We start from the raw sequence: 26,136 nt of genomic DNA, 5'->3' as shown, positions 1-26,136 counted from the left end.
TGTCCATGTTATCCAGTCTCAACACAGCTAATCCTTTTTTTTGTGTTCAAAGTCCTTTTATATGGACTGTTACATCCTTTAAAAACGTTCTGATATTCTCTACTCAATTGCAAATATGAAACACAAATGCTGAGTAATCCCAGAGACAAGTTATAATTTAAAGGTATAGTTTTTTATTTTGGAGTGGGATCGTATGAGTCAATGGTCAATATTAAGAGTAGTCCCTAGAGGGTATCCGGTCAGCTAGGTCCCTTTGTTGAGAACGGGTACATTCTGCTTCTGTGGCAAAGAACATGAAAAAGTGAAAATAATGCTACTGAGGTGAAAAAGTTATTTTTTTTCTTCTGATATGAAAAATCAAGTTATTTTTTTCTTCCGACACAAGAAAAACATAAAAAGGGGATTGTTTATTTTCTTCCGGAGCAAAAAACATGAAAAAGTGAAAAATTTAGCTTCTGAAGCCAAAAAACATGAATAAATGAATATTTGGATTCTGTAACAAAAAAACATGAAAATCAAAAAATGTATTTCCAAAGCAAAAAAACAGAAGTGAAAATTAAGCTTCTGAAGCAAATAAAACATGAAAAAGTGAAAATTTGGCTTCAGAAGTGAAAAAACATGAGAAAGTGAATTTTTTTTCTTGTGAAACAAAAAAACAAGAAAAAGTGATTTCTCTTTTTTCCGCCTTGAAAAAGTGGAAATTTTGCTTCTGTAGTGAATAACCATGACAAATTAAATTTAGCTTCTGAAGCCAAAAAACATGAAAAAGGTTTTTTTTTCTTCTGAAGCAAAAAAACATGAAAAAGTGAAAATCTTTGCAACTGAACCAGAAAACAAGGAAGAATAAATATTAAGCTCTTTAAAGCTGGGGTTGGTAGTCACAGAAAACTAGCATGAATTTGAATGTAGCATTTCCTCAGGACTCCAGCCCACACACTGACTATTGACTATGACCTCATTCAACCACACTTTAAAGAACAAAACTATTCCTTTAGTTAACACAGCAGGATAGTTTTAAGTGTCTCTATGTTGAGTCTAACTAAAATATTGAAAATTTCTCATCAGATGCATATTCACAAGTAAAAAGTGAAATGTAAGCCTCAATGAAAGAAAATAAAATGTGGAAATAAAGAGATGGTATGTCAAGATTTTGAGTTGGAGTTATACTGTTGTGTGCAAAATGGGTCAAACTGTTCCCGGGCAGTGAGTGAGTGGTTGAGCAAGAGGGGGAAGGTCACAGTCTGACAATGTTGGTTTACATTTGACATTAACTGACACATTTTCCATGTGTTACCCTGGGATATTCCCCAATGACAGCTTGGATTGGCTCCAGAATGGGATAAACAGTGAATATAATGGATGGACAATCAGATGGATGGATGGCTCTTGATCATTGCTGTAGACAGGTTGCTTCTGTGGCCCTTTCAGACTCCTGCTACAGCTATTAATATCAGTCTCTCTGTTATCATCACTGCTCCAACGCTAATGTTAATTTTAGAACAGCTTGACTTCAACAGCATTAATCAACACTTTTATTTCTCCCCTGTCATCAACATCATTACTGTAAAAGCTAATGTGAGACCTGTTGACTTTCACTGCCTTAAATATTAAGATCAGCCCATTATCATTACTTTGCAGTTCCTGTAAATAGTACACACACTTTTACCATTGTTATTGGCACTGTAAACATAAGTCTGCACCTCCCTCTATCCCCCCTTTTCAATCCCAACTCGGTCTCGGATGTCTGCCCAACATGAGTTTGGTTCTGCACAAGGTTTATTAGATATGGTGGTAAGCATATTTTGTTTGTACCCGCAGATCTCTGAGACCGGTCTGACTGCATACCTTCATCATAAGAATAAGGTATGACAGTGTGGCTGCAGCCCCAACCTTTTCACTCACTGCACAGAAACTCAGATGAAGATAAGCTGTGTTTCTCTCATTTCTCTTACTACTTCTTTTCACTGAAGTTCACTTTAACTTCCTCTTCATCTCAGACCTGTTGAAAACAGACGAGCTGCTGGAGCGACGGACGTTCTCCTGATGATCTGCAGAGTGAAACTCATCCGTTTATTGGTGAGTGCACATCAGTGAGTAATTATTTCATTTCTTAATACATGTTTACAAAAGAGATGTCTTAATTAATGTATCTGATGTCATGTAATGCGAAGGTACACATTATCAGCTTTATCTCTTGTTCTTTCATCCTTTCGTTCGTACGTTTGTTTGTTCTTTCTCTCTTTCCTACTTTTTTCTTTCTTTCTTTCTTTCTTTCTTTCTTTCTTTCTTTCTTTCTTTCTTTCTTTCTTTCTGCTTTCTTTCTTTCAGTAGGGTGGCCACAGGTGTATTTCAACATGGAAAGATACCCTACTCAACACTCCAGGTAACTTAAAATTCATCTTCTTTCGTTAAATGACAGTTGTTGTTTTTTTCTTGTTCTACCTCCACTAAAAGTATGAGTCTTAGTGTGCCATTGCTGCTCTGACACTTTGGACCACATTTAAATATTCCCTGTAAGATGCTGTTTAAGTCCTCAGCTGTGAATCAGTTTGTCGTGCTCTGACTCAGTGGTAACAGGCATGGAGAGGAACTATTCAAAGATAGTCACTCTTTTGGCTGATGGTCTCTTTTTCCTTGGGGGTCATGTGGGGGCTCTCTCCCATTGGTGGTTCTGAACTGTTTCACTGAAAGGGCCCGGCAGGGGCCAGTTGTGCCGTCAGAGGGTCACACGCAGCCCAGCACTAAAGAGACCTATACAGGGTTCAGACTTTCAGATGCATTGTTCAGTGTTCAGTATATAAAGTGACAGTGCACCAATCAACAACACAAAATACCATGACTGGTATTTCTTTCTGAAGCAGTATTTCAATAACGTACAGTTTAAGTTTTATTTACTTTAAAGCTTTTTTCAGTAACTTACAGTTATATTTACAGTTACACATAAAATCAAACTCTACCTGATCTAGCAGTTAAAACTCTGCACACTGCTTTTAACATTAAAATTGAAGCATTCAATGAAAGGAGTGACATGAATTGTTCTTTATGGAGGGCAACCCAAAACTCATGTCCTAAACTGAAGAGTTTTTCAGAGACTTGCACATTAATTACAAAACTGTAGTAATTTCCTGTATATTTCAGGTTTTTAATGGACGCATGAACCATCAGTCTATGGATTTTTATTTCTACAATTTTGTTATTGATACCTAGGTGGTGCACCTTGCTGTCTTCTGTTCTGCAGGACTCTCCAGGAGGATTCAGACTCATCTGGACTCAGCCGTCTGTCCTACAAGTCAAAAGAAGATCCTATTGCATTCCAAAACATCCAGCCTGACACAGAGTAAGACATGACTGATGTTAAATGAAGAAGGACTTAATCTGTTAAAGTTTGGTTGTACACATAAGTCAAAGTCAAGTCTTTGAGGATTAAGTCAAAGTCTGAAGGTAGCAGCAAGTCTCTCATGTTTTAATAATAACAACAAATTACATTATGGTATTTAAGAATATTAGGTTACTTCATACATTAGTGTACAGTACAGTGCAACTTTACAACTTTCTCCTCTTTTATTTAACAAGGACTTGATACATTTTAAGATCTGGTCAGAACACACAACATGAGTTTACACAACAAATATCTTTGACTGTGTACTCAACAGGACTGACCAGAGGAGGTCTGAGGATGCCGCTGATCGTTTTGCTCAGTATCAACTATTAGACCTGGACTCTGTATTCACGGTGAGTAGAGATACGACAACACATTTACAATCATTATCATTATCAATACATCCATCTTCTTCCACATATCTGGGGTCAAGTCTTGGTGGTGGCAGCTCAAATTTCTTTCAAGGAAATTGGGTCAATTTTGGGGCCACCCGTAGACAAAGCAGTGTGTCTTATCTACTTGCTGGTCTTGTCTGGAGAATGTTTAAATTCCTGTTTGTCTGGAATGCATTTGTGGGTCATAAAGAGGCATCAGAGCTTATTTCAGCCTGTTTCATAACCAGCTTGAAGCACCTGAAACTCAGTAGCTTTAGGGTTAATTCAGATGTCCCTTGTCCTAGAGTTCTTCAAAGCCTTGTAGCTCAAGTACGCTCCAGTGCAAAATTCAGCTCCATTGGCTTTTTAGACTGTTTACCATCCGTAGTTAAATTTGGACCGAAACGTATGAACTACCAGGCAAGCAGAGAAGCGTGACTGGTCTTTGCTGGTGCCTCACCTCCATGCATTTGAAGCCAGGGTTATGTTGGTACCAAGTTACTCAGTCAGGGCTGTTTTGTTTTCCAGCTGCTTAAGGAGGACATCATCAGTTTTGCGACGGATGAGCTTGAGAGGTTTAAAAGGGTTCTTCAACAAGCTGACCAAGACTATCTGGAGAAACAGAGGGAGGATAAAGACTTGATCGACAAGGAGGAAGAGCTGAAGAGGAGCAACAGAGAGGCTTTTCTGAAGCTCACACTGAACTTCCTGAGGATGATGAAGCAGGATGCCATGGCTGACTCTCTGCACAACAGTAATTTTAATAGTTTTCAAATTTGTCAAAACATGATTTTATGATTACTTATTTCAAGGGTCTTTGTGTACTACTCAGTATGATACACCCAGGTAGGTATGGAGGTCTTCAGGTATTCAGTCTTGATATGTATTCATACTCTGTCGACTGATGAGGCAAAAAGCACCCAGTAATTAGCTGTGACCCAGTCTTTATGTGTATATATGGCTTTCAGCCTGCTAGAGACACTTTATTTTAAATACTTAATACAGAAAAATATTTCTGAGGAATAAATCTGCTGACTTCTTTGTCCAACTGGTTGGATCCAGTTATTATTGTTTTAAAGGAAATATAAGCAAATTTTTAAATTTGATGCAGTAACATGTTATATACTGTAAGTTAGAACAGGTGCATGATCGCTCTGCATGATTGTTCTCCTCTTCTTTTAACAACACTCTGTAAACATATGTGAACCGAGGAGAACAGTTTCTTGAGTTTTGAAAGTGATATAGGATTCAGCTGCTCAACTGTCCAGGGACTCCTTTGTTGTTTTTCTTATTTTCTATTTTATTTCATGATGCACCAAATGTTTTCCCTTCCTGATGAGTCAGGACTTCAGGCCGGCCAGTTTAGCACCCGGGCTCTTCTACAGAGCCATGCTGTTGTAATATGTGCAGTATATGGTTTGGCATTATATTGCTATTCAAGGTCTTCTCTATAAAAAACATTGAATGGCAGCATATGTTGCTCTAAACCTGCAATGTATTGTTCCGTATTAATGGAGCCAGATGTGTAAGCTAACCATGCCATGCTTTTGCCCAGATACATCACTAGTGGATCATGTTTATATATGGTTTCCTCTTTGCATGGTACAGTGTTAACCTGAATATGTGGATGCAGCGACACACTGTGATCCCAGATAATGGTTTTAGGAAGTGATTTTTAGCCCATGCAGTGATTTCCACTACAGAGTCAGGTCTGTTTTTAATGCAGTGCCACATGCCTGAAGATAACAGATAACCTTTTTTTTTGTGCAGAGATTTCTCCAGATGTTGTGTAGGCACTGTTTTCATTTCAATATCTGGTTCAAATTATTTACAAACCAACAAAATCTATTTGTCAACATTTTACACAACTTTTTTGTGATTGGGGTGGCAGCTTCTATAATGGTATTATATGAATGGATGAATGAATATTAGATGGATAATGAATTGTCATCTTCAAACATGTTGCTTTATGCTTTATTCCTTTACTAACCCACTGGCCAATGCTTTTTTTGTCTTCTGTCAGAGTCTCCTGCAGCATGCCAAAATAAACTGAAAGCTAACCTGAAGAAGAGGTTTCAACGTTTGTTTCAAGGGATTTCCACAGCAGGACAGCCAACACTCCTGAATGAGATCTACACAGAACTCTGTATCACAGAGGGGGGGACTGGAGTGTTGGATGATGAACACGAGGTCATGCAGATTGATAGAGCATTCAGAAAGTCATTGAGATCAGAAAAGGTAATCACCTGTGACCAAATCCTTCAACAAGGAGGGGATGTTCCTGTCAGAACAATGATGACAAAGGGAGTAGCGGGCATAGGGAAAACGGTCTTAACACAAAAGTTTGGGCTGGACTGGGCAGAAGACAAAACTCACAACAATATACAGTTCACATTTCCAGTAGCTTTCCGAGAGCTTAATTTGCTGAAAGGGAAAAAGTACAGTTTGGTAGAACTTATCCATCACCTGTTTATTGAAACCAGAGAAGCAGGAATCTACAGGTTTGAAGAGTTTAACGTTGTGTTCATCTTTGACGGTCTGGATGAGTGTCGACTTCCTCTGGACTTCCACAACAACGAGATCCTCACTGATGTCAGAGAGTCCACCTCGGTGGATGTGCTGCTGACAAACCTCATCAGGGGGAGACTGCTTCCCTCTGCTCGCCTCTGGATAACCACTCGGCCTGCAGCGGCCAATCAGATCCCTCCTGTGTATGTTGACATGGTGACAGAGGTCAGAGGGTTCACTGATACACAGAAGGAGGAGTACTTCAGAAAGAGATTCAGAGACGAGGAGCAGGCCAGCAGTATCATCACCCACATCAAGAAAGCACAAAGCCTCCACACCATGTGCCAGATCCCAGTCTTCTGCTGGATCACCGCTACAGTTCTGGAGGATGTGACCAGCGAGAGTGAGGAGCTGCCCAAGACCCTGACTGAGATGTACATCTACTTCCTGGTGGTTCAAATGAAGCAGAGCAATGTCAAGTTTCTTGGAGGAGTCGAAACAGATCCACACTGGAATCCAAACAGCAAAGACATGATCGTGTCTCTGGGAAAGCTGGCTTTTGAGCAGCTGCTGAAGAGGAACCTGATCTTCTATGAATCAGACCTGACAGAGTGTGGCATCAATCTCAGGGAGGCCTCTGTGTACTCAGGAGTGTTCACACAGATCTTTAAAGAGGAGAGAGGACTGTACCAGGACAAGGTGTTCTGCTTTGTGCATCTGAGCGTTCAGGAGTTTCTGGCTGCCCTTTATGTTCATTTGGAGTTCACCAACTCAGGGTGCAATCCTCTGGAAGACAAGGAATTATCCTGTAACACATCCGAGGAGGTACGCAGCAAATCTGCAGGCTTCTATCAGAGTGCTGTGGACACGGCTTTACAGAGTCCAAACGGACACCTGGACTTGTTCCTCCGTTTTCTCCTCGGCCTTTCTCTAGAGACCAATCAGAATCTACTGAGAGGTCTTCTGGCACCAGCAGAAAGTAGCCCTCAAACCAAGCAGGAAGTAGCTGAGTATGTCAAGGAGAAAGTCAGGGAGAATCCCTCTCCAGAGAAGAGCATCAATCTGTTTCACTGTCTGAATGAGCTGAAGGATCACTCTCTAACGGAGGAGATTCAACAGTATCTTAGTTCAGGACGACTTTCCACAGAGGAACTCTCTCCTGCTCAGTGGTCAGCTCTGGTCTTCATCTTACTGTCATCTGAGGATAACCTGGACATGTTTGAGCTGAATAAATACTCTGCTTCAGAAGAGGCTCTGCTGAGGCTTCTGACAGTGGTCAAGGCTTCCAAAAAATCCATGTAAGTAGACTTAGAACTGTGCAGCTTTTTTTTTTTGCACTGGCAAAAAGAACTCAATGCACTTCAGCTTTTTCAGCATATAGTGTCCAAACACATAAAGACAATCACTGTTCTGTGATTGTCACTTCCTGTCAAAATCAAGAAGGAGCGGGACCTCCGATATCAGATGGTCAACAACAATGGCGGTGATATTCTTGCATGGTTTATCTCATGCATCCACACTTGCTATTCAAAGGGTATAATTCCCAGGTCTTGGCCTGTTTCTAACATGAGGATATTTGCATTATTTTTGTTTTCTTTTAACATTTTTTGAGTGACAGCAGTTATAAAGTATACAATTAAAAATTAAAATAGACATATGGGAAAGGCAGAGAAGCCGCAAGATACCTTGGAGTAGTCAGGCTTGATTCAATGGGCTGTGAAATTGAGGTCATGGGTGCTGTCAGAGCACAAAAATGTTGTCAATGGACACAGCCCCTTATTCTTAATGTATTTCAACACTTTGGCTCATCTTTGGGGTTGCTGTTGCTCAGTGGTAGGGTCAGTGGTCGAGAGACTCCAACTGGAGGTCAGGGTTTGATCCCAGGTCCCACACTCCACATGCCGACAGTGCCCCCTGTGTTGTGCCATCAGTGTGTAAAAAACAGTCCATTACTCCATCCTTCCATTATAACACCCTGTTGCATTTTCAGACTGAGTGGCTGTAACCTGACAGAGAGAAGCTGTGAAGCTCTGGCAGCAGTTCTCAGCTCCGAGTCCTCCTGCTTGAGGGACCTGGACCTGAGAAACAATGACTTGCAGGACTCAGGGGTGAAGCTGCTTTCTGGTGGACTGAAGAATCCAAACTGTAAGCTGGAGACTCTCAAGTAAGGATTCATATACAGTTATGCTCATAAGTTTACATACCCTGGAAGAATTTGGGATTTTTTGGGCCATTTTTCAGAGAATATGAAAGATAAGAGAAAAACTTTTTTTTCACTCATGGTTAGTGGTTGGGTGAAACAAAATTCTTATCAAACAACTGTGTTTACTCTTTTTATATCATAAAGACAACAGAAACTACCCAAGAAACCATACATTCTGCCAGGGTATGTAAACTTATGATCACAAATCTGTTCAACAGATACTTAAACATAACATTTGTGTAAAATATATAGATCAAGATTGAACATAAATTTGGTGAGTCTTTCAAATAATTCCAGTCAACGTTGGTTTTAAAATCAAAGATATGGTCATTGATTTTAGAAGAAAAAAATCAGGTGAAGGAAGTGACTTCAATCAAGAGTCAGCCAAGCAAGTTTGTGCAAACTTATGAATACTTTGGGACAGTCATTGACATGAAATTAAACTTTGAGGCCAACTGTGCAGCAGTGTGTAAAAAGGTTCACCAGTGTGCTCACCATGTTTTAATTTGCTTTCATTGTTCTTTAGTGTCAGATTGTTAAATGGTCTAGCCGGTTGATTGGTGAACCACAGGCACACCCGCATCCCTGTACACTGGCTGCAAAACAAGTTTACCTAAAGGTACAAATAAAGTAACCTAAACCTGAACCTGACCTGAAGTTTTTTTCATGTGTTGGCAGGCTTTCAGGGTGTCTGATCACAGACCAAGGCTTTCTATCGCTCGCCTCAGCTCTGAGCTCCAACCCTTCCCACCTGAGAGAGCTTGACCTGAGATACAATCATCCAGGAGACTTGGGGGTGGAACTGCTCACTGCTGGTCTGAGGGATCCAAAGTGGAAACTTGACACTCTGAGGTATGGAAAGTCCTGTGATGATGTAACGATGGCACTCTGTGAGCTCAGAGAGGAATTGCACACATTGCGTGATTAAGCACATTGAGATAACAGGAATGAAATGTGCTATAGAAATATAATATAATTGAATAAAATACTAAAACGTGTTGTATTCCCTTCTTCTTAGGGTCAACTATGGAGGAGAACGTTGGTTAAAACCAGGTCTGCAAAAATGTAAGTCAAGTTCTGGTTGGATTCCTAAAAACACAGCACCACATAAAATACCTTTGAAATAAATTCATGGAGGAAGTGCTGTCGAATGTCACATGACTAAGTATCCTGAGTCCTATGTTCTCAATGAGCTGCACTTGTTTTCATGAAGGTGCATGTCCATGACAATGCTTAAGCAAATTTATAGCGCCATCTTCTGGGTCGAATATTGAACATACAATAATATACCTCTATGCATTTTATTCTAGTATATTGGTCACACTGGTATGTAGGACGCAGCTCACTTATTAGAGGAAAAAAGGTATAAAAGGTGTATCATATTTACCAAATGTAATGGCCCTCATTTATTCCAAAGTCATATAAAATTGGAAGCTCATGCCAGTTTTTCCTATAAGGCAGGTAAATCCCCTTCAATGCACATATAAGGACATGAGACTGCAGGGCTTTGTGCACACAGAAGTTACACAAGAATGAAAAGTAGGAATGGAAGGAAGTCAGGAATAACAAACCAAATTGTAGAATGATTATGCACTGGCCTCCAAATGTAAGCAAAACATTTGTAGTAATGAAATGGACTTAATGCTGCAGGAGGTGAGCAATAAACTGAATATAAACCCCCAACGACTCAGTATAAGTAGTAAAAATAAAGTATCAAGCACATCAGAAAGTTTAGATGATATCCCTCGTCTTGAGAACACTGTCATTAGAAAAGGACGTACACCAAATGGAGCAGAAATAAAGTGGCTTCTTCCAGATCTGAGGTAAAATCAATGAAACGTGATGGTTTTTTTTTAATTAAACAACTGTATCTACAGTAAAGGTGATTTGAGCGACAAAACTACCTGGAACAACCTCTCCTAACTAATGAGGTTAATTTGCAACAGGTTAGTGGCATGCATAGAGGACACCATATATAAACATGATCCAGAAATGCCAGCAACTTCTCTGGGCCTGAGCCGATTTAAGACGAACTGAGGTTAAGTGGAAAACTCTCCTGAGGTCTGACTGATCAAAATCTGACATTCTTTTTGGAAATCATGGACCCTCTAAAAAGGGGAGGGACCATCTGGCTTGTTATCAGCACACAGCTCAGAAGCTGGCGTCTTTGATGGTATGGGGATGCATAAGTACTCATTGTATGAGTAGTTATCTGTGAAGGCATCATTAATGCTGAGAGAGGTTTTGAAGCAACATATGCTGCCATTAGAAAATGCCTGGCCTGCCTGCAGCTCTGACTTGTCACCCATGGAAAACTTCCAAGCATCATGGCACAAAAATATATGCAGCTAAACTCTTATATCAGGCAAGGAGGGGACAGCATTTCACTTTCCAAACTCTAGAAACTGCTCTCCTGGGAGCCCAAACTTTTACAGAGTTCGTTGTTAAATGATGGCGATGCAGTTAAATGGTAAACATGCTCCTGTCCCAACTGTTTTGGAAACATGTTACATTAAATAAGCATATAGTTTTCATTAAACAGTGACATTTTTCAGTTTCAGAATTTGATTTGTTGCCTTTGAACTATTTCCATTTAAAAACACAGGGTTCAATTGCTTTGAATTCTCTCAGATTTATTTTTATTAACACTTAAACAGGGTACCACCTTTTTTTTTTAAATTGAGGTTGTATTTTATGAATGCTATTGAATTACACTTAACTGCAGAATTAATTGCACCAGCATTTCAGCAGTCAAACCTTCATAAGTAAAAGTTTTTATGGATTTTGTTTTGGGCTGAGAATAAATCGCAGATATAAAAAATTTGTTGAATGTCAGAGCCTCAATTTTTCACTGCAGGAAGGGATTTTAAGATTTTTTTTCCCCCAAGAGCAACACTGAGGTTCGTTGTTCACTTTCTCTCATCATGTTGTTAAGCTGACAGGTTTTATATCAAAGAAAAGTATCTGCTTTGCAGCTTGTTTAACTGTTCTGTTCTGTTTTGTTTTTCTGTCCACCAGATTTCTGTGAACTCAAACTGGACCCAAACACAGCCAACGGAAACGTTTTTCTCTCTGCAGAAAACAGAAAAGCACAGAGCGTGAGCCAGAGCCTGCCGTACCCTGATCACCCTGACAGATTTGATATTGTGTATGCGGTGCTGTGTGAAGGGGGTTTAAGTGGCCGCTGTTACTGGGAGGTGGAGAGGGAGGGCTGGCTGTCTATTGGGATGACTTACAGAGGAATCAAAAGAAAGGGAGATGACATCTCGTGCAGGCTTGGAAGGAACAGCATGTCCTGGGCTTTATTCGTATCTTCTAGACTTGTCTCTGCTTGGCACGACGACGGCTCAGAAACCATTTACATGCCTCCAGCATTTCTCCCAAAGAGAGTTGGAGTGTATCTGGATTGGGACGCAGGCACGCTGTCCTTCTACAGAGTCAGCTCTAACTCACTGATCCACCTGCACACCTTCCACTCCACCTTCACCGAACCCCTCTACCCTGGGTTCATGCTCAGGAAGGAATCTGCTTTGTCTCTGTGTCAGCCGGGAGAGGCAACAGATTGATAAAAAGAGAAGAAAAATCAACACAAGAGATACAAACAACTAAAAGAGATAGAAGTACCATTCAATGAAAACAAAGAGACATACACCACAAGCCCATTTCAGGAAGGAGTTTCAACAAACTGAGTGTAACCCTGAACTCTGGGTAGATGAACCCCCAGATAGGAAACCCTGAGTTTCCCTCTTTTTGGGGTTAAAAGACTCAGTGTTTCCAAAAAAACCTGCTCTCTGAAACATTCCCCTGAAAATCAGATGCAATGACCAGTACTGAATGCAAAACTACAACAAAAACATGTCAAATAACAACGAAGCGACACAAAACACTCACAAAGTGATGCAAGATGACAACACACAACAGCTACACAAGAAGAGGCGCAGCTCGACTCAGAAAACCTTATTACACACACAAAACAACTAATCAGCAATCACAAGCACAACAAAGAGAAGCACAACAGCCACAGAGAGATGGAAACAGTTTGCCAAGATAAGAAATATAGAGATACAGCTCACCCTAACCCCTAAATCCCTGCAAGAAGTCGTCTGAACCAGTGTGTAAGTAAAAAGGTCAGAATAAAAATCCCTGCTCACTGATACGATCTTTTCCAATCTTTAGTTCATATTGTGAATACATATATTTTACATTTACATGTGGCGTTGATAAAAAAGGTTACAAATTGTCACCATAATGTCAGTCTCTGTTTTGCCAACATCTTGTATATCTTGTCATGTGACCTCCACAACACCCTTTTCATGTCCTGTCCTTCCCCCTGAAATATGAAGCTAATCTTTGCATTTCATGTTCATTTTTTCATTTTTTATGCTTCAGAATTTAACATCTTCACCTTTTATTATTTTTGATGTATTTTAATTGTCAGTCAAGAATCATGCTTACCTTGGATAATTTTTAAATAAATCAAAACATATTCAATTAAGGCAAAAAATGTGAGCTTAATATTGTTAATAAATCCTCTCAGCCTTTATAAATAAAGTGCTGAGAAAACGGCTCGTCTTCTAACTGTTTACTGATATGCTCAAAGTCCAAGAAAGGAGGTGCCCTTGGCCCCATGAATAGAGGCTGTAATGCTTGAACAACTGCTGGTTCGATTCTGGCCATGAAGTTTTGCTGCATATCTTTCTCTGCTCTCTACTCCTCATGTTTCCTGACTCTCTGCAGCTGTCCTGTCAATTAAGACAAAAAACGTTTAAAAATAAATAAATAAATAACTGGAACTACAAGATAGAAATACAATTTTGAGCCAGCATCTTAATAACCCTAACGATTTGTCCCCCTCACTTCTGAAATAATGGCTACGTCCCTGCTTCCATATGTCATATATGGAAAGTTCTCCCTTTAAGCCAATAGGTGGCAGTGTGGTGATAAAAACTGGGCTGGAAAGTTCTGGTCCAATCTCTTTTATTGTAGGCAGCAGTACGCTCAAAATTCACCAAATCTGGTGATATTTAAAGTACAGTTTATAAGCGGAGTGATTCAACGGAACATGAAAAACCATTTCAACAGATCTAGAAATTTAAATTAGTTATTCACACGTTACAATAAATGACAATATTTAGCCCGTGTTAAGAATGTTTGAAGCATATTAAAAGCTTTCGGTCGTTTCTAAATGTTAGAAAACATGAAAAAGCTCCTCACTGTAACAGGATGCTGCAGGAGCGCTGCCTTTAAATCAGTTACCTTGTAGCGAACTCCGCATAAAAATAAGTGGATACAATCATAAATGTCTTGTAAATACAAAATACTAAAATGTAATCACTTTTTGGCATATGCCCTTAAATTGTTGGGGATATACAAGTAATTCGGCTTATTTATGACCGATCAAGAAGCTTCAAGAGTTGGTTTTATTTAAGAAATATAAGAAGATGACTGAGGAGTCCTTTGTTGGGACTGTGTTTAAACCACACAATCATTGATCTCCTTTACTGTCGCTCTTTTAATGCTATTTCTTTATTTAAATGATACAAGTGATGACATAATGAGATGTTTGTGGTATTTACGGCTATGCGACGGAACATTAAATCTTCAGTTTTTCAAAGGGAGCCTGGCAGGACACCCTTCATCTGTGGACCGGACAGGGGGGCTGGCTTTGAAGGCGGAGTTTTTCTTCTTGAAGAAAACAGAGTTCAAGAGGGGTTTTTTCTCTCTGAGAAAGTCAGAGATTTTAAAGGTCTTCACGTGCAAAGAGGAGGGAAAAGAGGTACGTTGTTTAATCTTGCTGGTGTTTAAAGTATCATCTCAGAGGCTCTAAATCTCTGCGCTCCGACTTTCTTCACTTTTAAAACGTCACTGTCAGTAAAACTGCTTGCTTTGCAGAAACATGTACAGCGGATGTTTTTATCACGAGTTTAAGACCAATATCCTGCAGCTGCGATTTTAGCTCAAGGTAAAACAGACAAACTGCGAGGTTTTATTATTCCGCAAAATCCTGTGGGAAAAGTTTGGGAATTTCTGCGAACTCTGCGAAGTTTTCTTTATGGCTTGTCACGGAGGAATTATTCATATCATAGAGGTTACTTTAAAGGCACTTGTCTAATCGGCTGCAGTTTGGTGCTGCAGGCTGACATCTCTTTAGGTTTAATGTCACTTTTCTGTGTTTCAGCAGCTGCACACACACGGCTGATTTTGGGTCTTTTAGGTGTATTGCTGCCTAGATGAGTCCTAGATGAAATAATCCCTTTGGCCTGCTTTCTAACAGTAAACATGATGCATTGTTGCAGTTTGATTTGTTTTACATGTAGTAGGATTTAAATCACATTATGTACAAATTAACAGTCTCCCTGAAATGAGCTCATAGACTGTATGTGGGGGGATTATTCAAGAGGATGCCCACAGCTTCCTCCTGACACAAGACACAGGCATGGTTTGCTTTCTCAACACCATATTGCAAACTTAGAAAAAGAGAAGTAAACTGATATTGTCTAATATATGGAGCAATCTCCCCATGCAGAAGCTGACAGAAGAGTTTAGGGTGGGAGATGTAAAAGAGAAGGGCATGACTGATGAAACTGTGGATACTTTTAGGACTATATGAGCCTGTCACAAGTGGATCATGATTGCATGGATGTTTTTCAATGTGTGCAAAGGGGAACATTTTATTTTTCAAAAGATGTAAAGCAGTGAACAGTGCTCGGGATGATTTTGAAAGGGTGTCATCCCAAAGTTTTTCTAGCAGAGGGCACTCTGTAGTTTAAAATCCTCTCCGCACTGTTTAAAGCACATGGAAAATGTATTATTAGTATTTAATTTGCTATTTCTTTTTTACACAGCAGTCTTAGTACCTTTACATCGTCCTGTCTGTGTCAAATGCATAGAGAAAGTCTGTTTTCTTTTAAGTACACAAATCCCTCATATCCAAGTGGGCCTGCATGGTACGAGGAAAAAACACAATGTGCTTTTAAACTGTTCAATCAGGCCATAACAATATAAAGTGTGAAAATTAAGAGAAATTAATCAGTACATACTAGAAAATCTTGAAATATTAGAATATTACAAAAAATGAATTTAGTTTTTTAATTGCACAAATTATTAAAGTAACTTGAAATTAAATATTTAGAATTTTTTGAGCTGTAGGCCGATCATCGGAACAGAAATATAATTAATGCATGACACATTTTAGCTAACATGTAATGAGTCTAGAAAATATTTAATTGTAACTTTTTTAAAACATGATGAAAAATATGTAACTTTTGTTACATTATTCTACATTTTTTGAGATGCATTAGTATACATTTTAGCAGACAGTATCTATCTATCTATCTGTGTTTGCAGCACATCCCTCCTTCAATCCAAAATAAACCTCATTCAGTGTTTTTTTTAATAACCTCTGAATTTACACTAATTAATCTGAGGTTAGCAGATAGTTAGCTTAGCTTGGCTTTGTCTGACTGCATTAAAACAGTATGACCATTATATGTAGACCTCCCTCCAACAGGTATATACACAGTGAGGCAGCACTGTTTGTTTACATTAATGGTATTTTTATAGTAATAATTTTATAATATTTTTTAATTTTTAATAATGCTATAAATTCAGACCTTCTTGAGGTATGTATACTCATGTTGCAATAACATCTGAATATTTTATTGGCTCAGTATTTTTCTTTTTTAACAATAGAACTGATATGGGCTCTGACTTTCTGCATCAGTGCATCCTGAGGTCAGACTAGTCATAGTTAGGATGAGGATGAGTGAGGATTTTTACCCCTGAAATTGATCTTGGCGTTGATTTATAAAGTCCTGTATGGTTCAAGTAAAAACAGATCGGCAAATGTTATCAATGACTTCAATCAAATATAAACCTTTCTTTTCATATCAATCAAAACAGCCAACCAAACATCCTGAAATAACTACACACATCCTCTGAAGGGAAAGTTAGAAAGATGTACAAAGAAACAGCTGTGATATCTTACCTTCATCTCTACAAACTCCCTTCTCCCTCTGAAGCAGGAGGTGGTCCTCTCTTTCTGTAGAGCCTGCCATCATGGCTCGGTACCTGAAGTATTTCACCACTGTGGGCGATGACCAGCCAGTCCATTTGGAAGAGGAGGAGCTGCACGAGGACAGTGAGGTTCTGAGTCCGGCCACTGGCATGTACCCAACAACCCTGACCTTCAGGGGAGCTCTGAAGAGGCTGTACAGCTCCGACCGCTTCCAGGTATGCAGGACAATGTATCTGTGCAACAGAGCAACACCAGTGATCACTCAGAGAGAGAGAAGGTTGTATGGTTTCACGATTAATGCGTCTATTGTGGGTACAATTATGGAAAAATATCATCAGTTTAAGGCTCAAAGCTCCTCCCTTGGTCCAGAGCCAAAATATATTGAATTTACAGCCATAAAAAACAACAACAATCATATACTTTAATTGTTGCTTGTGTAAAGCTGGGACAATCAAATGTGTGGCTTTTTTTTTTTAGCAAATCATTCCAACATACACTGCAGCAAGGCTTTAGATGAAATATTAAAGACGAGTTGATTTAAAAGCAGGGTTATGATTGAAGTTTAGATTTCAAGAATACAATTGAAACTTCAGTATTTGGGCCAGACGGATAAAAACAGATCCAAAGCGTTAGTTTTTCAACTCTGCGAGTCCAAATGTTGAGAATAAAGTCATATTACCCTAAGAAAGTCCTCCATTTTCTAATATTAATAGCTTTCATAAAAGTTTAACTTTTTCACAACAACTTGACTTAATTTTTATAATTAAAACTTAATTTTCTAAGTCTCAATAGGTTGCCTACTTTTTTTACCTCCCAAACTCTCAACATATAGGAGGATGCTTTCTCTGCTGAATTTTCTCTCCTTTCAAATTTTGCAAAAAAACCTTCATTTTTTTGCATTTTTTCTGTACTTCATTTTTGAAATTTTGCTCTATTGTCACTTTTTCTTGATTCTTTCCTTTTTTTCCAACAATTTAGCTTTGTTCAGCATATTTTTACCTTATTCTTAATTACAACAAAGATCCTAAAAAAGGTCTTCCTCCCGACAGTAATAATAAACATCGGGCTATTATTATCATTTCAACTTTACACTCAAAATCAGTCAATCAATAAATCCATCAATCAATCTTTATTTATTTAAAAAGCACCAAATGACAACAAACGTTATCTCAAGACACTTTTACAAACATAGCAGGTCTAGACCATGCTCCATATTAAATTCTGTCTCTGTGTTGGGTCTTTGTTAATAATAGTACATAGAGTACGGTCTAGACCTGCTCCGTTTGTAAAATCGTCTTGAGATAACGTTTGTTGTGATTTGGCGCTATATAAATAAAGATTGATTGATTGAAATTATTAACCAAGACCCAACATCAAGACAGGATAAGATCCAGTCCACTCTTCCTGACAGGACTCAGTCTGATCTCAATCCACCATGAGCATTTCACCTCGCAGTATCTGGCAAGTTACAGCAGCAAGGACAAACTTCCTATAACAGGCAGAAACCTCTAGCAGAACCAGACTCATGTTAGACACACATCTGCTGAGACCGAGTTGGGGTTTGAAAGAGGGAAAGAGGAGAACAAGAGAGAGAGATGATAGTAATGAGATAGTAGTAGTAGTAGTTGTAGCTGCTGGAGCAGGCCGTCTACGGCAGCGACTCAGAGGAACCTACGAGACAAGGGAGCACAGGGACTTCATAAAGGTCTATGGTTAGTAACTTTAATGGGACAGGGAGAGTTAAAGTAAGAGATGACTTCTTTCTTATTGCGGAGAAAAAAACTCACAAACAGACAAAAAACGTATTCCTCTGTTGATCTTTTTCACACATAGGAAGATTGAAGAAGAATGAATAAAAATACTTTTTGGTATATTGACTTTATATTTAAGGATTTTAGCAGCTTCCTTTAAGGCTGGAACAGAGGTGTAATTTGGACTTTCTGTCTGGGGGTTTACAAAAAATAAAGGAAGTGTGATGTGTTGAATGGAGCAAGAATGATGCAATTTTTACGAGGATCACCTCTACCACAGAGACTGAACTCACACAAACAAATCTGCTAATAAAGCAGATAAAGATCACTGTTAGCATGGATTCATGTTATACCTACAGAAATGATCCCTTTGCACAGCAGGAATCATCAGTCACTTTTTTAAATTAAGATGCTGTGGAACATGGGCCTAACATAGGATCTAATGTTAACTAAAGTCTCTTGTGCTTAACAACAAAGGACAGTAGCCTGTAAACATGTATTTTCCTCTGTTTGAATGTCTGCATTTGAGAGTGTCTGTTTCTGTGTGTATTAGAGAGCATGCACATAACAGTGTGTGTGCACAAAGGAGAGCTTGATGCAAGTCTCAGGCCTGTGAAAGGCTGGAGTTTTTGGCCAGAGCAGGGCTGAGGTGAAGCAAGCATGTGAGGAGATGGAGGTTAGGGTGCCCTGTCTCTTTGCATCTCCAGACTGGCCTCATACTGAAAGCAGTAACAGAATGTGAGGATGAAAGAGAAACAAAAACTTGCCAATCAGGATGTATCAGCAAATACACGATCCTTCTTTATGAAGAGGAGCAGCACTGCACGTCTCTGTACACCGTCTTACTAAGGCAACCTCTAAACAAAAAATGCACGGTTGACTTTAGACAGGGGCTGTTTTGAAACTGTCTGCTACATTCTACCTCCAAGTGTTGTATGTACTGCACACTGCGGTTGGAGGTAGTATGTAGAATGACTGTTCTGTTGGATCTGTTCTGCAGTATGCTGGGTCAGGTGTAGCTTGATTTACGGTATTGGAAAGCGGAAGTAAACAACGGCCAAGCTGATTGCAAAATTGCTTCTTTAGCATCACTTGTGTTTTAAAAAGTTAAGAAGTGGTTTATATGAAATTTAATAATCACAGCACCTAAAAACTGAGTGGGTAATGTGTTGTAGAAAGTGAAGCACCTTCTTTTAATTGTCTGCCTTTGCTTCCAGGTGGTGGTGGTGTGTTTGATAATTTTGGATGCCTTTTTTGTCCTGGCGGAGCTGCTTATAGATCTGTCTGTTATCAAGCTGGAGCATGGACACATTGCTCCTGAGGTGAGTCTCAGATTTGTTCACTGACTCCAGGTCAGCTCACGTGTCATGTTCAAATATTTGACTGATGTAGTGAATGTTTGCAGATATTTCACTACCTGAGCCTGGCTCTCCTCACCTTCTTCATGGTGGAGCTGGCTGGTAAGCTGTACGCGTTCCGCCTGGAGTTCTTTGATCACAAGTTTGAGGTGTTTGATGGTTTTGTGGTGGTGATTTCCTTTGTGTTGGACGTCGTCTTCATCTTCCATGAGGATGCCTTTGATGGGATGGGTCTCCTCATCCTGCTGCGACTCTGGAGGGTGGCCAGGATTATCAACGGTCAGTACTTACCTGAAAGCATGTTGAGGACAACAAAATAAACAAGTCTAATCTGGTGCTCAGTGTACAGCTGTAGACCTGCTATTTGACAGTTCAAGATGAATTCTAATATTTGTTAACCATGGCTCTATTTTGCTTTATTCTGTGATTAAGTTATCAAACTGCATGCATATTTTTTTATTTGCTCAAGTAGATTGCTTCAGCCAGCAGCAGTTAAACAGGCTGTAATGGCTGCAGCATCAAAACACTAAACACCATCAAAGTATGTCTTTTACCACTTACAGACTCTGATTGTTTCTCAATCTCACAACTTTACAAAGACATTTCCAACAGAGACTGACCTGTTTGTTAAAGAGCAGAATGTTCTTTTTTTCTCTTAACTGTTCATCACTCTCACCAGACTCCATTAAAGAAGCACATACACTTTATCCTTGTAGAAAACAGGAAGTACTTGTTATTTTGTCTTTGTTGTTTAATGATGTTGTATTTGAGTAAACTCTTAAAAACAAAAGTCAACAGGCTAATCTACAACCCCTACTCCAAAAATACATTAAGACGCTGTGTAAAATGCTGATAAGAACAGATTTAGACGGTTTGCAAAATATTTAAACTATATCTCATTGAAAATAGTGCAAAGACTACATACCACATTTTGAAACTGAAAGTGTTATTGTTTTATGAAAAATGTATGCTCATTTTAAAATTGATATGAGCAACTTGTTGCAAACAAGCTGTGACACGGACAATGAAACACTTTTCCTCAGTGTACAATTGAAAAGAGTTTGTGGATTTCATCATCTACAGTTCATAATATCATTAAAAGATTCAGAGAATCTGGAGAAATCTTTGAACAAAAGGGGCAAGGCTGGAAAACCCTTACTGGATAGCTGTGACCTTTTGGCCTCCAGGGGCCACTGCATTAGAAACAGACATGACTCTGTAGTGGAATTCACTGCATGGGCTCAAAATCCCTTCCATAAAAGATTGTCTGTGAACAAAGTTTGTAGCTGCATCCTCCAATTCAGGTTAGAACTCTACCAAGCAAAGAAGAAACCATATATAAATATGACCAGAAATGCCATCGACTTCTCTAGACCTGAGCCCATTGAAGATGGACTGAGATGAAGTGAAAACTGTCCTGTGGTCTGATTAATCAATATTTGACATTTTTTTTGGAAATCATGGACGCTGTGCCCTACTCAGGGTTCCCACGCGTCCTGGAAAACCTGGAAAACAGTTGACCAGTTTTCTAGTACTGGAAAACACCTGGAAAATGGGAGAAAAAGTCAAATGTCCTGGAAAATCACATATAGTCCTGGAAAATTATTCCAACATGGCTGCATGCGACCTGACCTGATTAACAAAACACATCCCCATTCATTGTAAGTTGAGTGCACGCTGTGCTGGAAAAGACAGCGACACTGCGCAACTTTTTTCACATCTTTCCTCCTTCACTTCATAATCATGCATTCACAGAAAACGGGGGTAGATTGTTTATGTTTTATGGTACATTAACCTCGTAGAGTGCTCTTTTGATTCAAAGAGTCTTATATTTAAGTTATAGTGTGACCAGTGGAGTCGGGCAGAGAGCTTGGGGGTCTGTGCCTCACAACTTTCTCTGCAGGCTGAGAGCTCAATTACCGTACTCTAGCTCAGTTGTTCTCAAAGTGGGGTCCTGGGACCCCTGGGGGTCCGCGAACCATCGCGTGGGGGTCCGTGAAATAATTTGAATACATTTCTAATACATAATAAAATTGTGCTGTGTCATTACAAAACAGCATACACCCTTGTTATGATACCATTTGGTGGCTCGAAGGGATATGTGAGTCTCGCTACTGTTAATTTTCTGAAAGCGTTTAAGATCAATTACTTGAAAAGTATAAATGCTGTCATGTTGAGTCCACAAGGAATGAAATGACCCTCTGTTTTAAAGTATGCAAGTGGTATTTACTTGATTCAAATTGAAGTTTTATCTGTTTATCACTATGGTACAGGTCTGAAGTATTTACATTGATACATTTTACAATACAAATAGTTCCAAGGGCAGCTAAGAGTGCAAATGGTAGTAAGCATGTGCTTTAGAGATGGGAAGTTCAGCTCTTTTCAGAGAGCCGGCTCTTTTAACTTGGCTCCCAAAGAAGAGCCAGCTCTTTCGACTCATGAACGGCTCTTAATTTAGGCTCTTGTGTAGCCGAATATTTAACCTTAACTTTGCAAAAACTAATGGTTTGTGTGATGAAAACCCTTTTACGTACAGTGTTTTTATGAGAAGCCTTATAATTGCCCAATTGTGTGCATTTATTATGTTACAAAACCATTCTTCACTAATCCTAGGGTTAGGGTAAGGGTTGTGATTAGTGTTAGGGTTAAGGTTATGATCAGGGTTAGGGTTGTGATTAGGGTTAGGGTTATGATTTGGGTTAGGGTTAGGGTTAGAGATGTGATTAGGGATAGGGATAGGTTTAAGGTTATGATTAGGGTCAGGGTTGTGATTAGGATTAGTGTTGGGGTTGGGGTTAAGATTAGGGTTAGGGTTAGGATTAGGGTTAGGGTTTGGGATATGATTAGGGTTGGGGTTGTGATTAGGGTTAGGGGTGTGTTTAGGGTTAGGGTAAGGATTAGAGTTATGATTAGGGTTAGGGTTAGGATTAGGGTTAGGGTTATGATTAGGGTTAGGATTAGGGTTAAGGTTAGGGTTATGATTAGGGTTACGGTTAGGGTTATGATTAGGGTTAGGGTTGTGATTAGGGTTAGGGGTGTGATTAGGGTTAGGGTAAGGATTAGAGTTATGATTAGGGTTATGATTTGGGTTAGGGTTAGGGTTAGAGATGTGATTAGGATTAGGGTTAGGGTTGGATTAGGTTTAGGGTCAGGGTTAGGATTGGGGTTAGGGTTAGGGTTAGAGATGTGATTAGGATTAGGGTTAGGGTTATGATTAGGGATAGGGATAGGTTTAGGGTTATGATTAGGGTTAGGGTTGTGATTAGGGTTAGGGTTAGGATTAGGTTTAGGGTCAGGGTTAGGATTGGGGTTAGGGTAAGGGTTATGATTAGGGGTACGTTCAGGGTTAGGATTAGGGTTAGGGTTAGGGTTATGAATAGGGTTAGGGTTAGGATTAGGATTAGGGTTAGGGTTAGGATTAGGAGTAGGGTTAGGATTAGGGTTAGGGTCAGGATTACGATTAGGGTTAGGGTCAGGGTTAGGGTTAGGATTAGGGTTAGGGTTAGGGGTTTGAATAGGGTTAGGGTTAGGGTTAGGATTAGGATTAGGGTTAGGGTCAGGATTACGATTAGGGTTAGGGTCAGGGTTAGGATTAGGGTTAGGGTTAGAACAAGAACTAAATTTAAGTAAACAGAACCAGAACCAAACCCAAGCAAACAGACCCAGAACCAAACTCAAGCAACCAGAACCAAACCAGACCCGAACCAGAACCTTGCCAGAACCGAACCAGAACTTAACCGAACCCAACCAGAACCGAACCAAACCATAAACCGGACCAGAACCGAACTCAAGCATACAGATCCAGAACCAAACTCAAGCAAACAGAACCAGAAACATTCTCTAGCAAACAGAACCGGAACCACATTCAAGCAAACCCAACCAGAACCGAACCAGACCCGAACCAGAACCGTATCAGAACCGAACCAGAACCGAACCAGAACCGAATCAGAACCGAACCAGAACCATACCAGAACCGAATCAGACTCGAACCAGAACCAAATTCAAGCAAACAGAACCAGAACCAACTTAAGCAAACAGAACCACAACCAAACTAAGCAAACAGAACCAGAACCGAACTTGAGCAAACAGAACCAGAACTAAACTCAAGCAAACCGAACCAGAACCGAACCAGAACCGTATCAGAACTGAACCAGAACTGAACCGGAACCAAACCAGAACCAAACCAGAACCATACCAGAACCGAATCAGAACCGAACCAGAACCGAACTCAAGCAAACAGAACCAGAACCAAATTCAAGCAAACATAACCAGAACCAACTCAAGTAAACAGAAACAGAATAAACTCAAGCAAGCAGAACCAGAACCGAACTCAAGCAAACAGATGCAGAACCAAAGTCACGCAAACAGAACCAGAACCAAACTCAAGCAAACAGAACCAGAACCGAACTCAAGCAAACAGAACCAGAACCAAACTCAAGCAAACAGAACCAGAACCAAACTGGAGCAAACATTATTAATGTCCTCAGGTTGGCATTGAGAAAAATCAGATGCCTCAGCTTGGATGGGCTGATCTGATTTCTCCTCCTGAGAGAGTATTTGCCCAGTCTTCGAGAAGACAGCCTCCCCTCCATCCCCTGTATCCTATATCCGCCCGTCCCAATTTTTTGGAAATGTGTTTCATTTTTAACATTTGATATGTTGTCTTTGCAGTCTTTTCAGTTAAATAAAGGCTTCAATGATTTGCAAACCATCAAATGTTGTTTTTATCAACATTTTATACAACATCCCAACTCATCTAGAATTGAGGTTATAGATTTTTACGTTATTATAGGTTTGATCACATACTTTGCCATGGTAGAGAAGGGTCAAAATATGACGTCATTATTTAAGACAATGGACTGATAGCGACCTTGGGCCCCCATGCCCTCTTAAAAAGATTCCTCTCACCCAACCATGTCTCCATGATGATGGACGTAAATGTACCTGATTTATCTTTACAGTGAAAAATGCATCTTACAGAAGAAGAGCTCAGGGAGCAGTGTAGTTTTTTTCCAGATGGAGCTGACTTTTTGAATGTGTTGCAGGTATCCTTGTGTCAGTGAAGACCCGAGCTCACCAGCAGCTCCACAAGCTGAAGGAGAGCTACGACCGCCTGGTTCAGAGAGTCACAGAGCTGCAGGAGCACAATGATAAACTGGTGATTCTTTATTGCTTCATGTTATATTAAATGTTAAAGTTTCAAATAATGGTGATGGAAATAGTGATCATGTTTCAAGTCTCTAATGCTGCACTTAACGGTAGCAGAGATTATTATTTTAAGGACTATGATGCCCTCAGGGCTGTATTGGAAATAAGATCATGAGCAAAATGGAGGAATTATGTGTCCTATTTCCATTAAGAATATACGTGGTGGCCGTTATTAGGTCCAATACAATACAACACAGAAAATATTTTAATTTGAAAATTAAGGCTTTAGCTTTTCTTCAAGAATTTTATTTCACAGGCTTTAAGAAAGCTCTGACATTAACTAAAGAGTGTTAAACTGAACTGTTTCCAGAGGGAAACATGAATTCTTGATCCTGCATTTCTTTAAGTAGTTATGGGTCAGCAGCACCATAGACTGTATAAATAAGGGTCAAAGTATTTGTGACGTCACCCACCTGTTCCTGAAGCGCTGTTTTGAAGCCAATCGTTGGCGGGAGCCATATTGGAAATGCTGAACTCAACCTAACTTCTGTTGAGCAAGTGTGACGTAAAGAGGCGGGCTTTGAGCCTCCTAGCAAACACCTACAGTGTTCCCGCCTGTCAATCAAGTCAGCTGTGACTCTCATAATGGAAAACTCATAATCATAATATCTTCAAAATTGCCGCGTTATGAAATAATGCACCCCCTTACAGCGTGTGCCAATTGAGAAATGAGCTATCCAGACTACACTCGTTTTTTGTACCAGGCTGTAAACATGTTTTTTTCTGCTGTAAAGGTCGGCTTTGTTCAAGTTGTGTGTATGTGGTTTCTAGTACTTCCAGAGCCAGCCTCAAGCAGACACTCGAGAAACTGCAGTTTTTAACACTCCCTCATTGGCTTCGATTCTCACGGCCGCTTGGTCAGCACACTTGAAGTGTTGTTTAGTAGCTCTGAATGAGACTGACTCTTCTTGTCTTTGTGTCTGCAGGAAAAAGAGAACCAGAAGCTTCAAGCTCTGCTGAAGAAACATGGAATAGACTTCTGACTCACTGAGAGAACCAAGCTACTGTTCAGTGTCATTTCTGTCATCACCAGTTTTTATTTCTAATGATACAGTCCATGATGTACTTTAATCTTAGACCTGATCTGAATATTCATATTCATTCATTCAACTAGTGCACAGACCTGTAACTCACGATAATTCACCTGTAGAGAAATCTTGTCATGGTGGTGGAAAGAAGTTTCTTCTTGTTGATCCGGTGTCAGATATTCAGATGAAGCTGGATATCGCTGCATAAAGCTAAAAGGCCATGGTCTTATAATCTGCTTGTAAATATTAGAAACATTCCTCAGACTGATGAATTGTACATAAAAAATTAAAATATAACATCATGTGCTTT

General features: G+C 39.6%; 2 protein-coding genes across 4 annotated transcripts; both read left to right on the top strand.

Moving 5' to 3' along the window:
* The first annotated feature begins 1,843 nt into the window (after positions 1-1,843).
* On the top strand, positions 1,844-12,921 carry LOC117817440 (NACHT, LRR and PYD domains-containing protein 1a-like). Its single transcript, XM_034690158.1, has 11 exons — positions 1,844-1,863; positions 1,998-2,076; positions 2,332-2,383; positions 3,208-3,337; positions 3,654-3,732; positions 4,282-4,507; positions 5,777-7,559; positions 8,252-8,425; positions 9,143-9,316; positions 9,483-9,529; positions 11,483-12,921. Exons 2-11 carry the CDS (start codon positions 2,044-2,046, stop codon positions 12,028-12,030), a joined length of 3,246 nt encoding a protein of 1,081 aa, XP_034546049.1. The 5' UTR covers positions 1,844-1,863; positions 1,998-2,043; the 3' UTR covers positions 12,031-12,921.
* A 1,187-nt stretch (positions 12,922-14,108) lies between these two features.
* hvcn1 (hydrogen voltage-gated channel 1) lies at positions 14,109-26,048 on the top strand. 3 transcript variants are annotated; one of them, XM_034690184.1, is made up of 6 exons: positions 14,109-14,240; positions 16,489-16,696; positions 19,450-19,554; positions 19,638-19,869; positions 24,636-24,748; positions 25,725-26,048. In XM_034690184.1, the coding sequence occupies exons 2-6, from the start codon at positions 16,523-16,525 to the stop codon at positions 25,779-25,781; spliced, it is 681 nt and encodes a 226-aa protein (XP_034546075.1). In that variant the 5' UTR covers positions 14,109-14,240; positions 16,489-16,522; the 3' UTR covers positions 25,782-26,048. The 3 variants fall into 3 exon arrangements, with proteins under 3 accessions (XP_034546075.1, XP_034546074.1, XP_034546076.1); XM_034690183.1 differs by having other exon boundaries at positions 16,486-16,696; XM_034690185.1 differs by lacking the exon at positions 14,109-14,240 and adding an exon at positions 14,405-14,426 and having other exon boundaries at positions 16,486-16,696.
* The last annotated feature ends 88 nt before the right edge of the window (positions 26,049-26,136 follow it).

The sequence above is a fragment of the Notolabrus celidotus genome, chromosome 8 (assembly GCF_009762535.1).
Source record: "Notolabrus celidotus isolate fNotCel1 chromosome 8, fNotCel1.pri, whole genome shotgun sequence".
Lineage (NCBI taxonomy): Eukaryota > Metazoa > Chordata > Actinopteri > Labriformes > Labridae > Notolabrus > Notolabrus celidotus.
Note: the sequence above shows the minus strand (reverse complement) of the source record. Positions and strands in the feature narration are given on the sequence as shown.

What these genes read in the sequence shown, in the direction of transcription:
- hvcn1 (XM_034690184.1), top strand. Translation starts at nt 16,523, where the DNA reads ATGGCTCGGTACCTGAAGTATTTCACCACTGTGGGCGATGACCAGCCA. An exon ending in ACAGCTCCGACCGCTTCCAG is followed by an intron (nt 16,697 to 19,449) that starts GTATGCAGGACA and finishes CTTTGCTTCCAG; the next exon opens with GTGGTGGTGGTGTGTTTGAT. An exon ending in GGTGGCCAGGATTATCAACG is followed by an intron (nt 19,870 to 24,635) that starts GTCAGTACTTAC and finishes AATGTGTTGCAG; the next exon opens with GTATCCTTGTGTCAGTGAAG.
- LOC117817440 (XM_034690158.1), top strand. Translation starts at nt 2,044, where the DNA reads ATGATCTGCAGAGTGAAACTCATCCGTTTATTG. An exon ending in TGAAACTCATCCGTTTATTG is followed by an intron (nt 2,077 to 2,331) that starts GTGAGTGCACAT and finishes TTCTTTCAGTAG; the next exon opens with GGTGGCCACAGGTGTATTTC. An exon ending in TACCCTACTCAACACTCCAG is followed by an intron (nt 2,384 to 3,207) that starts GTAACTTAAAAT and finishes ATTGATACCTAG; the next exon opens with GTGGTGCACCTTGCTGTCTT.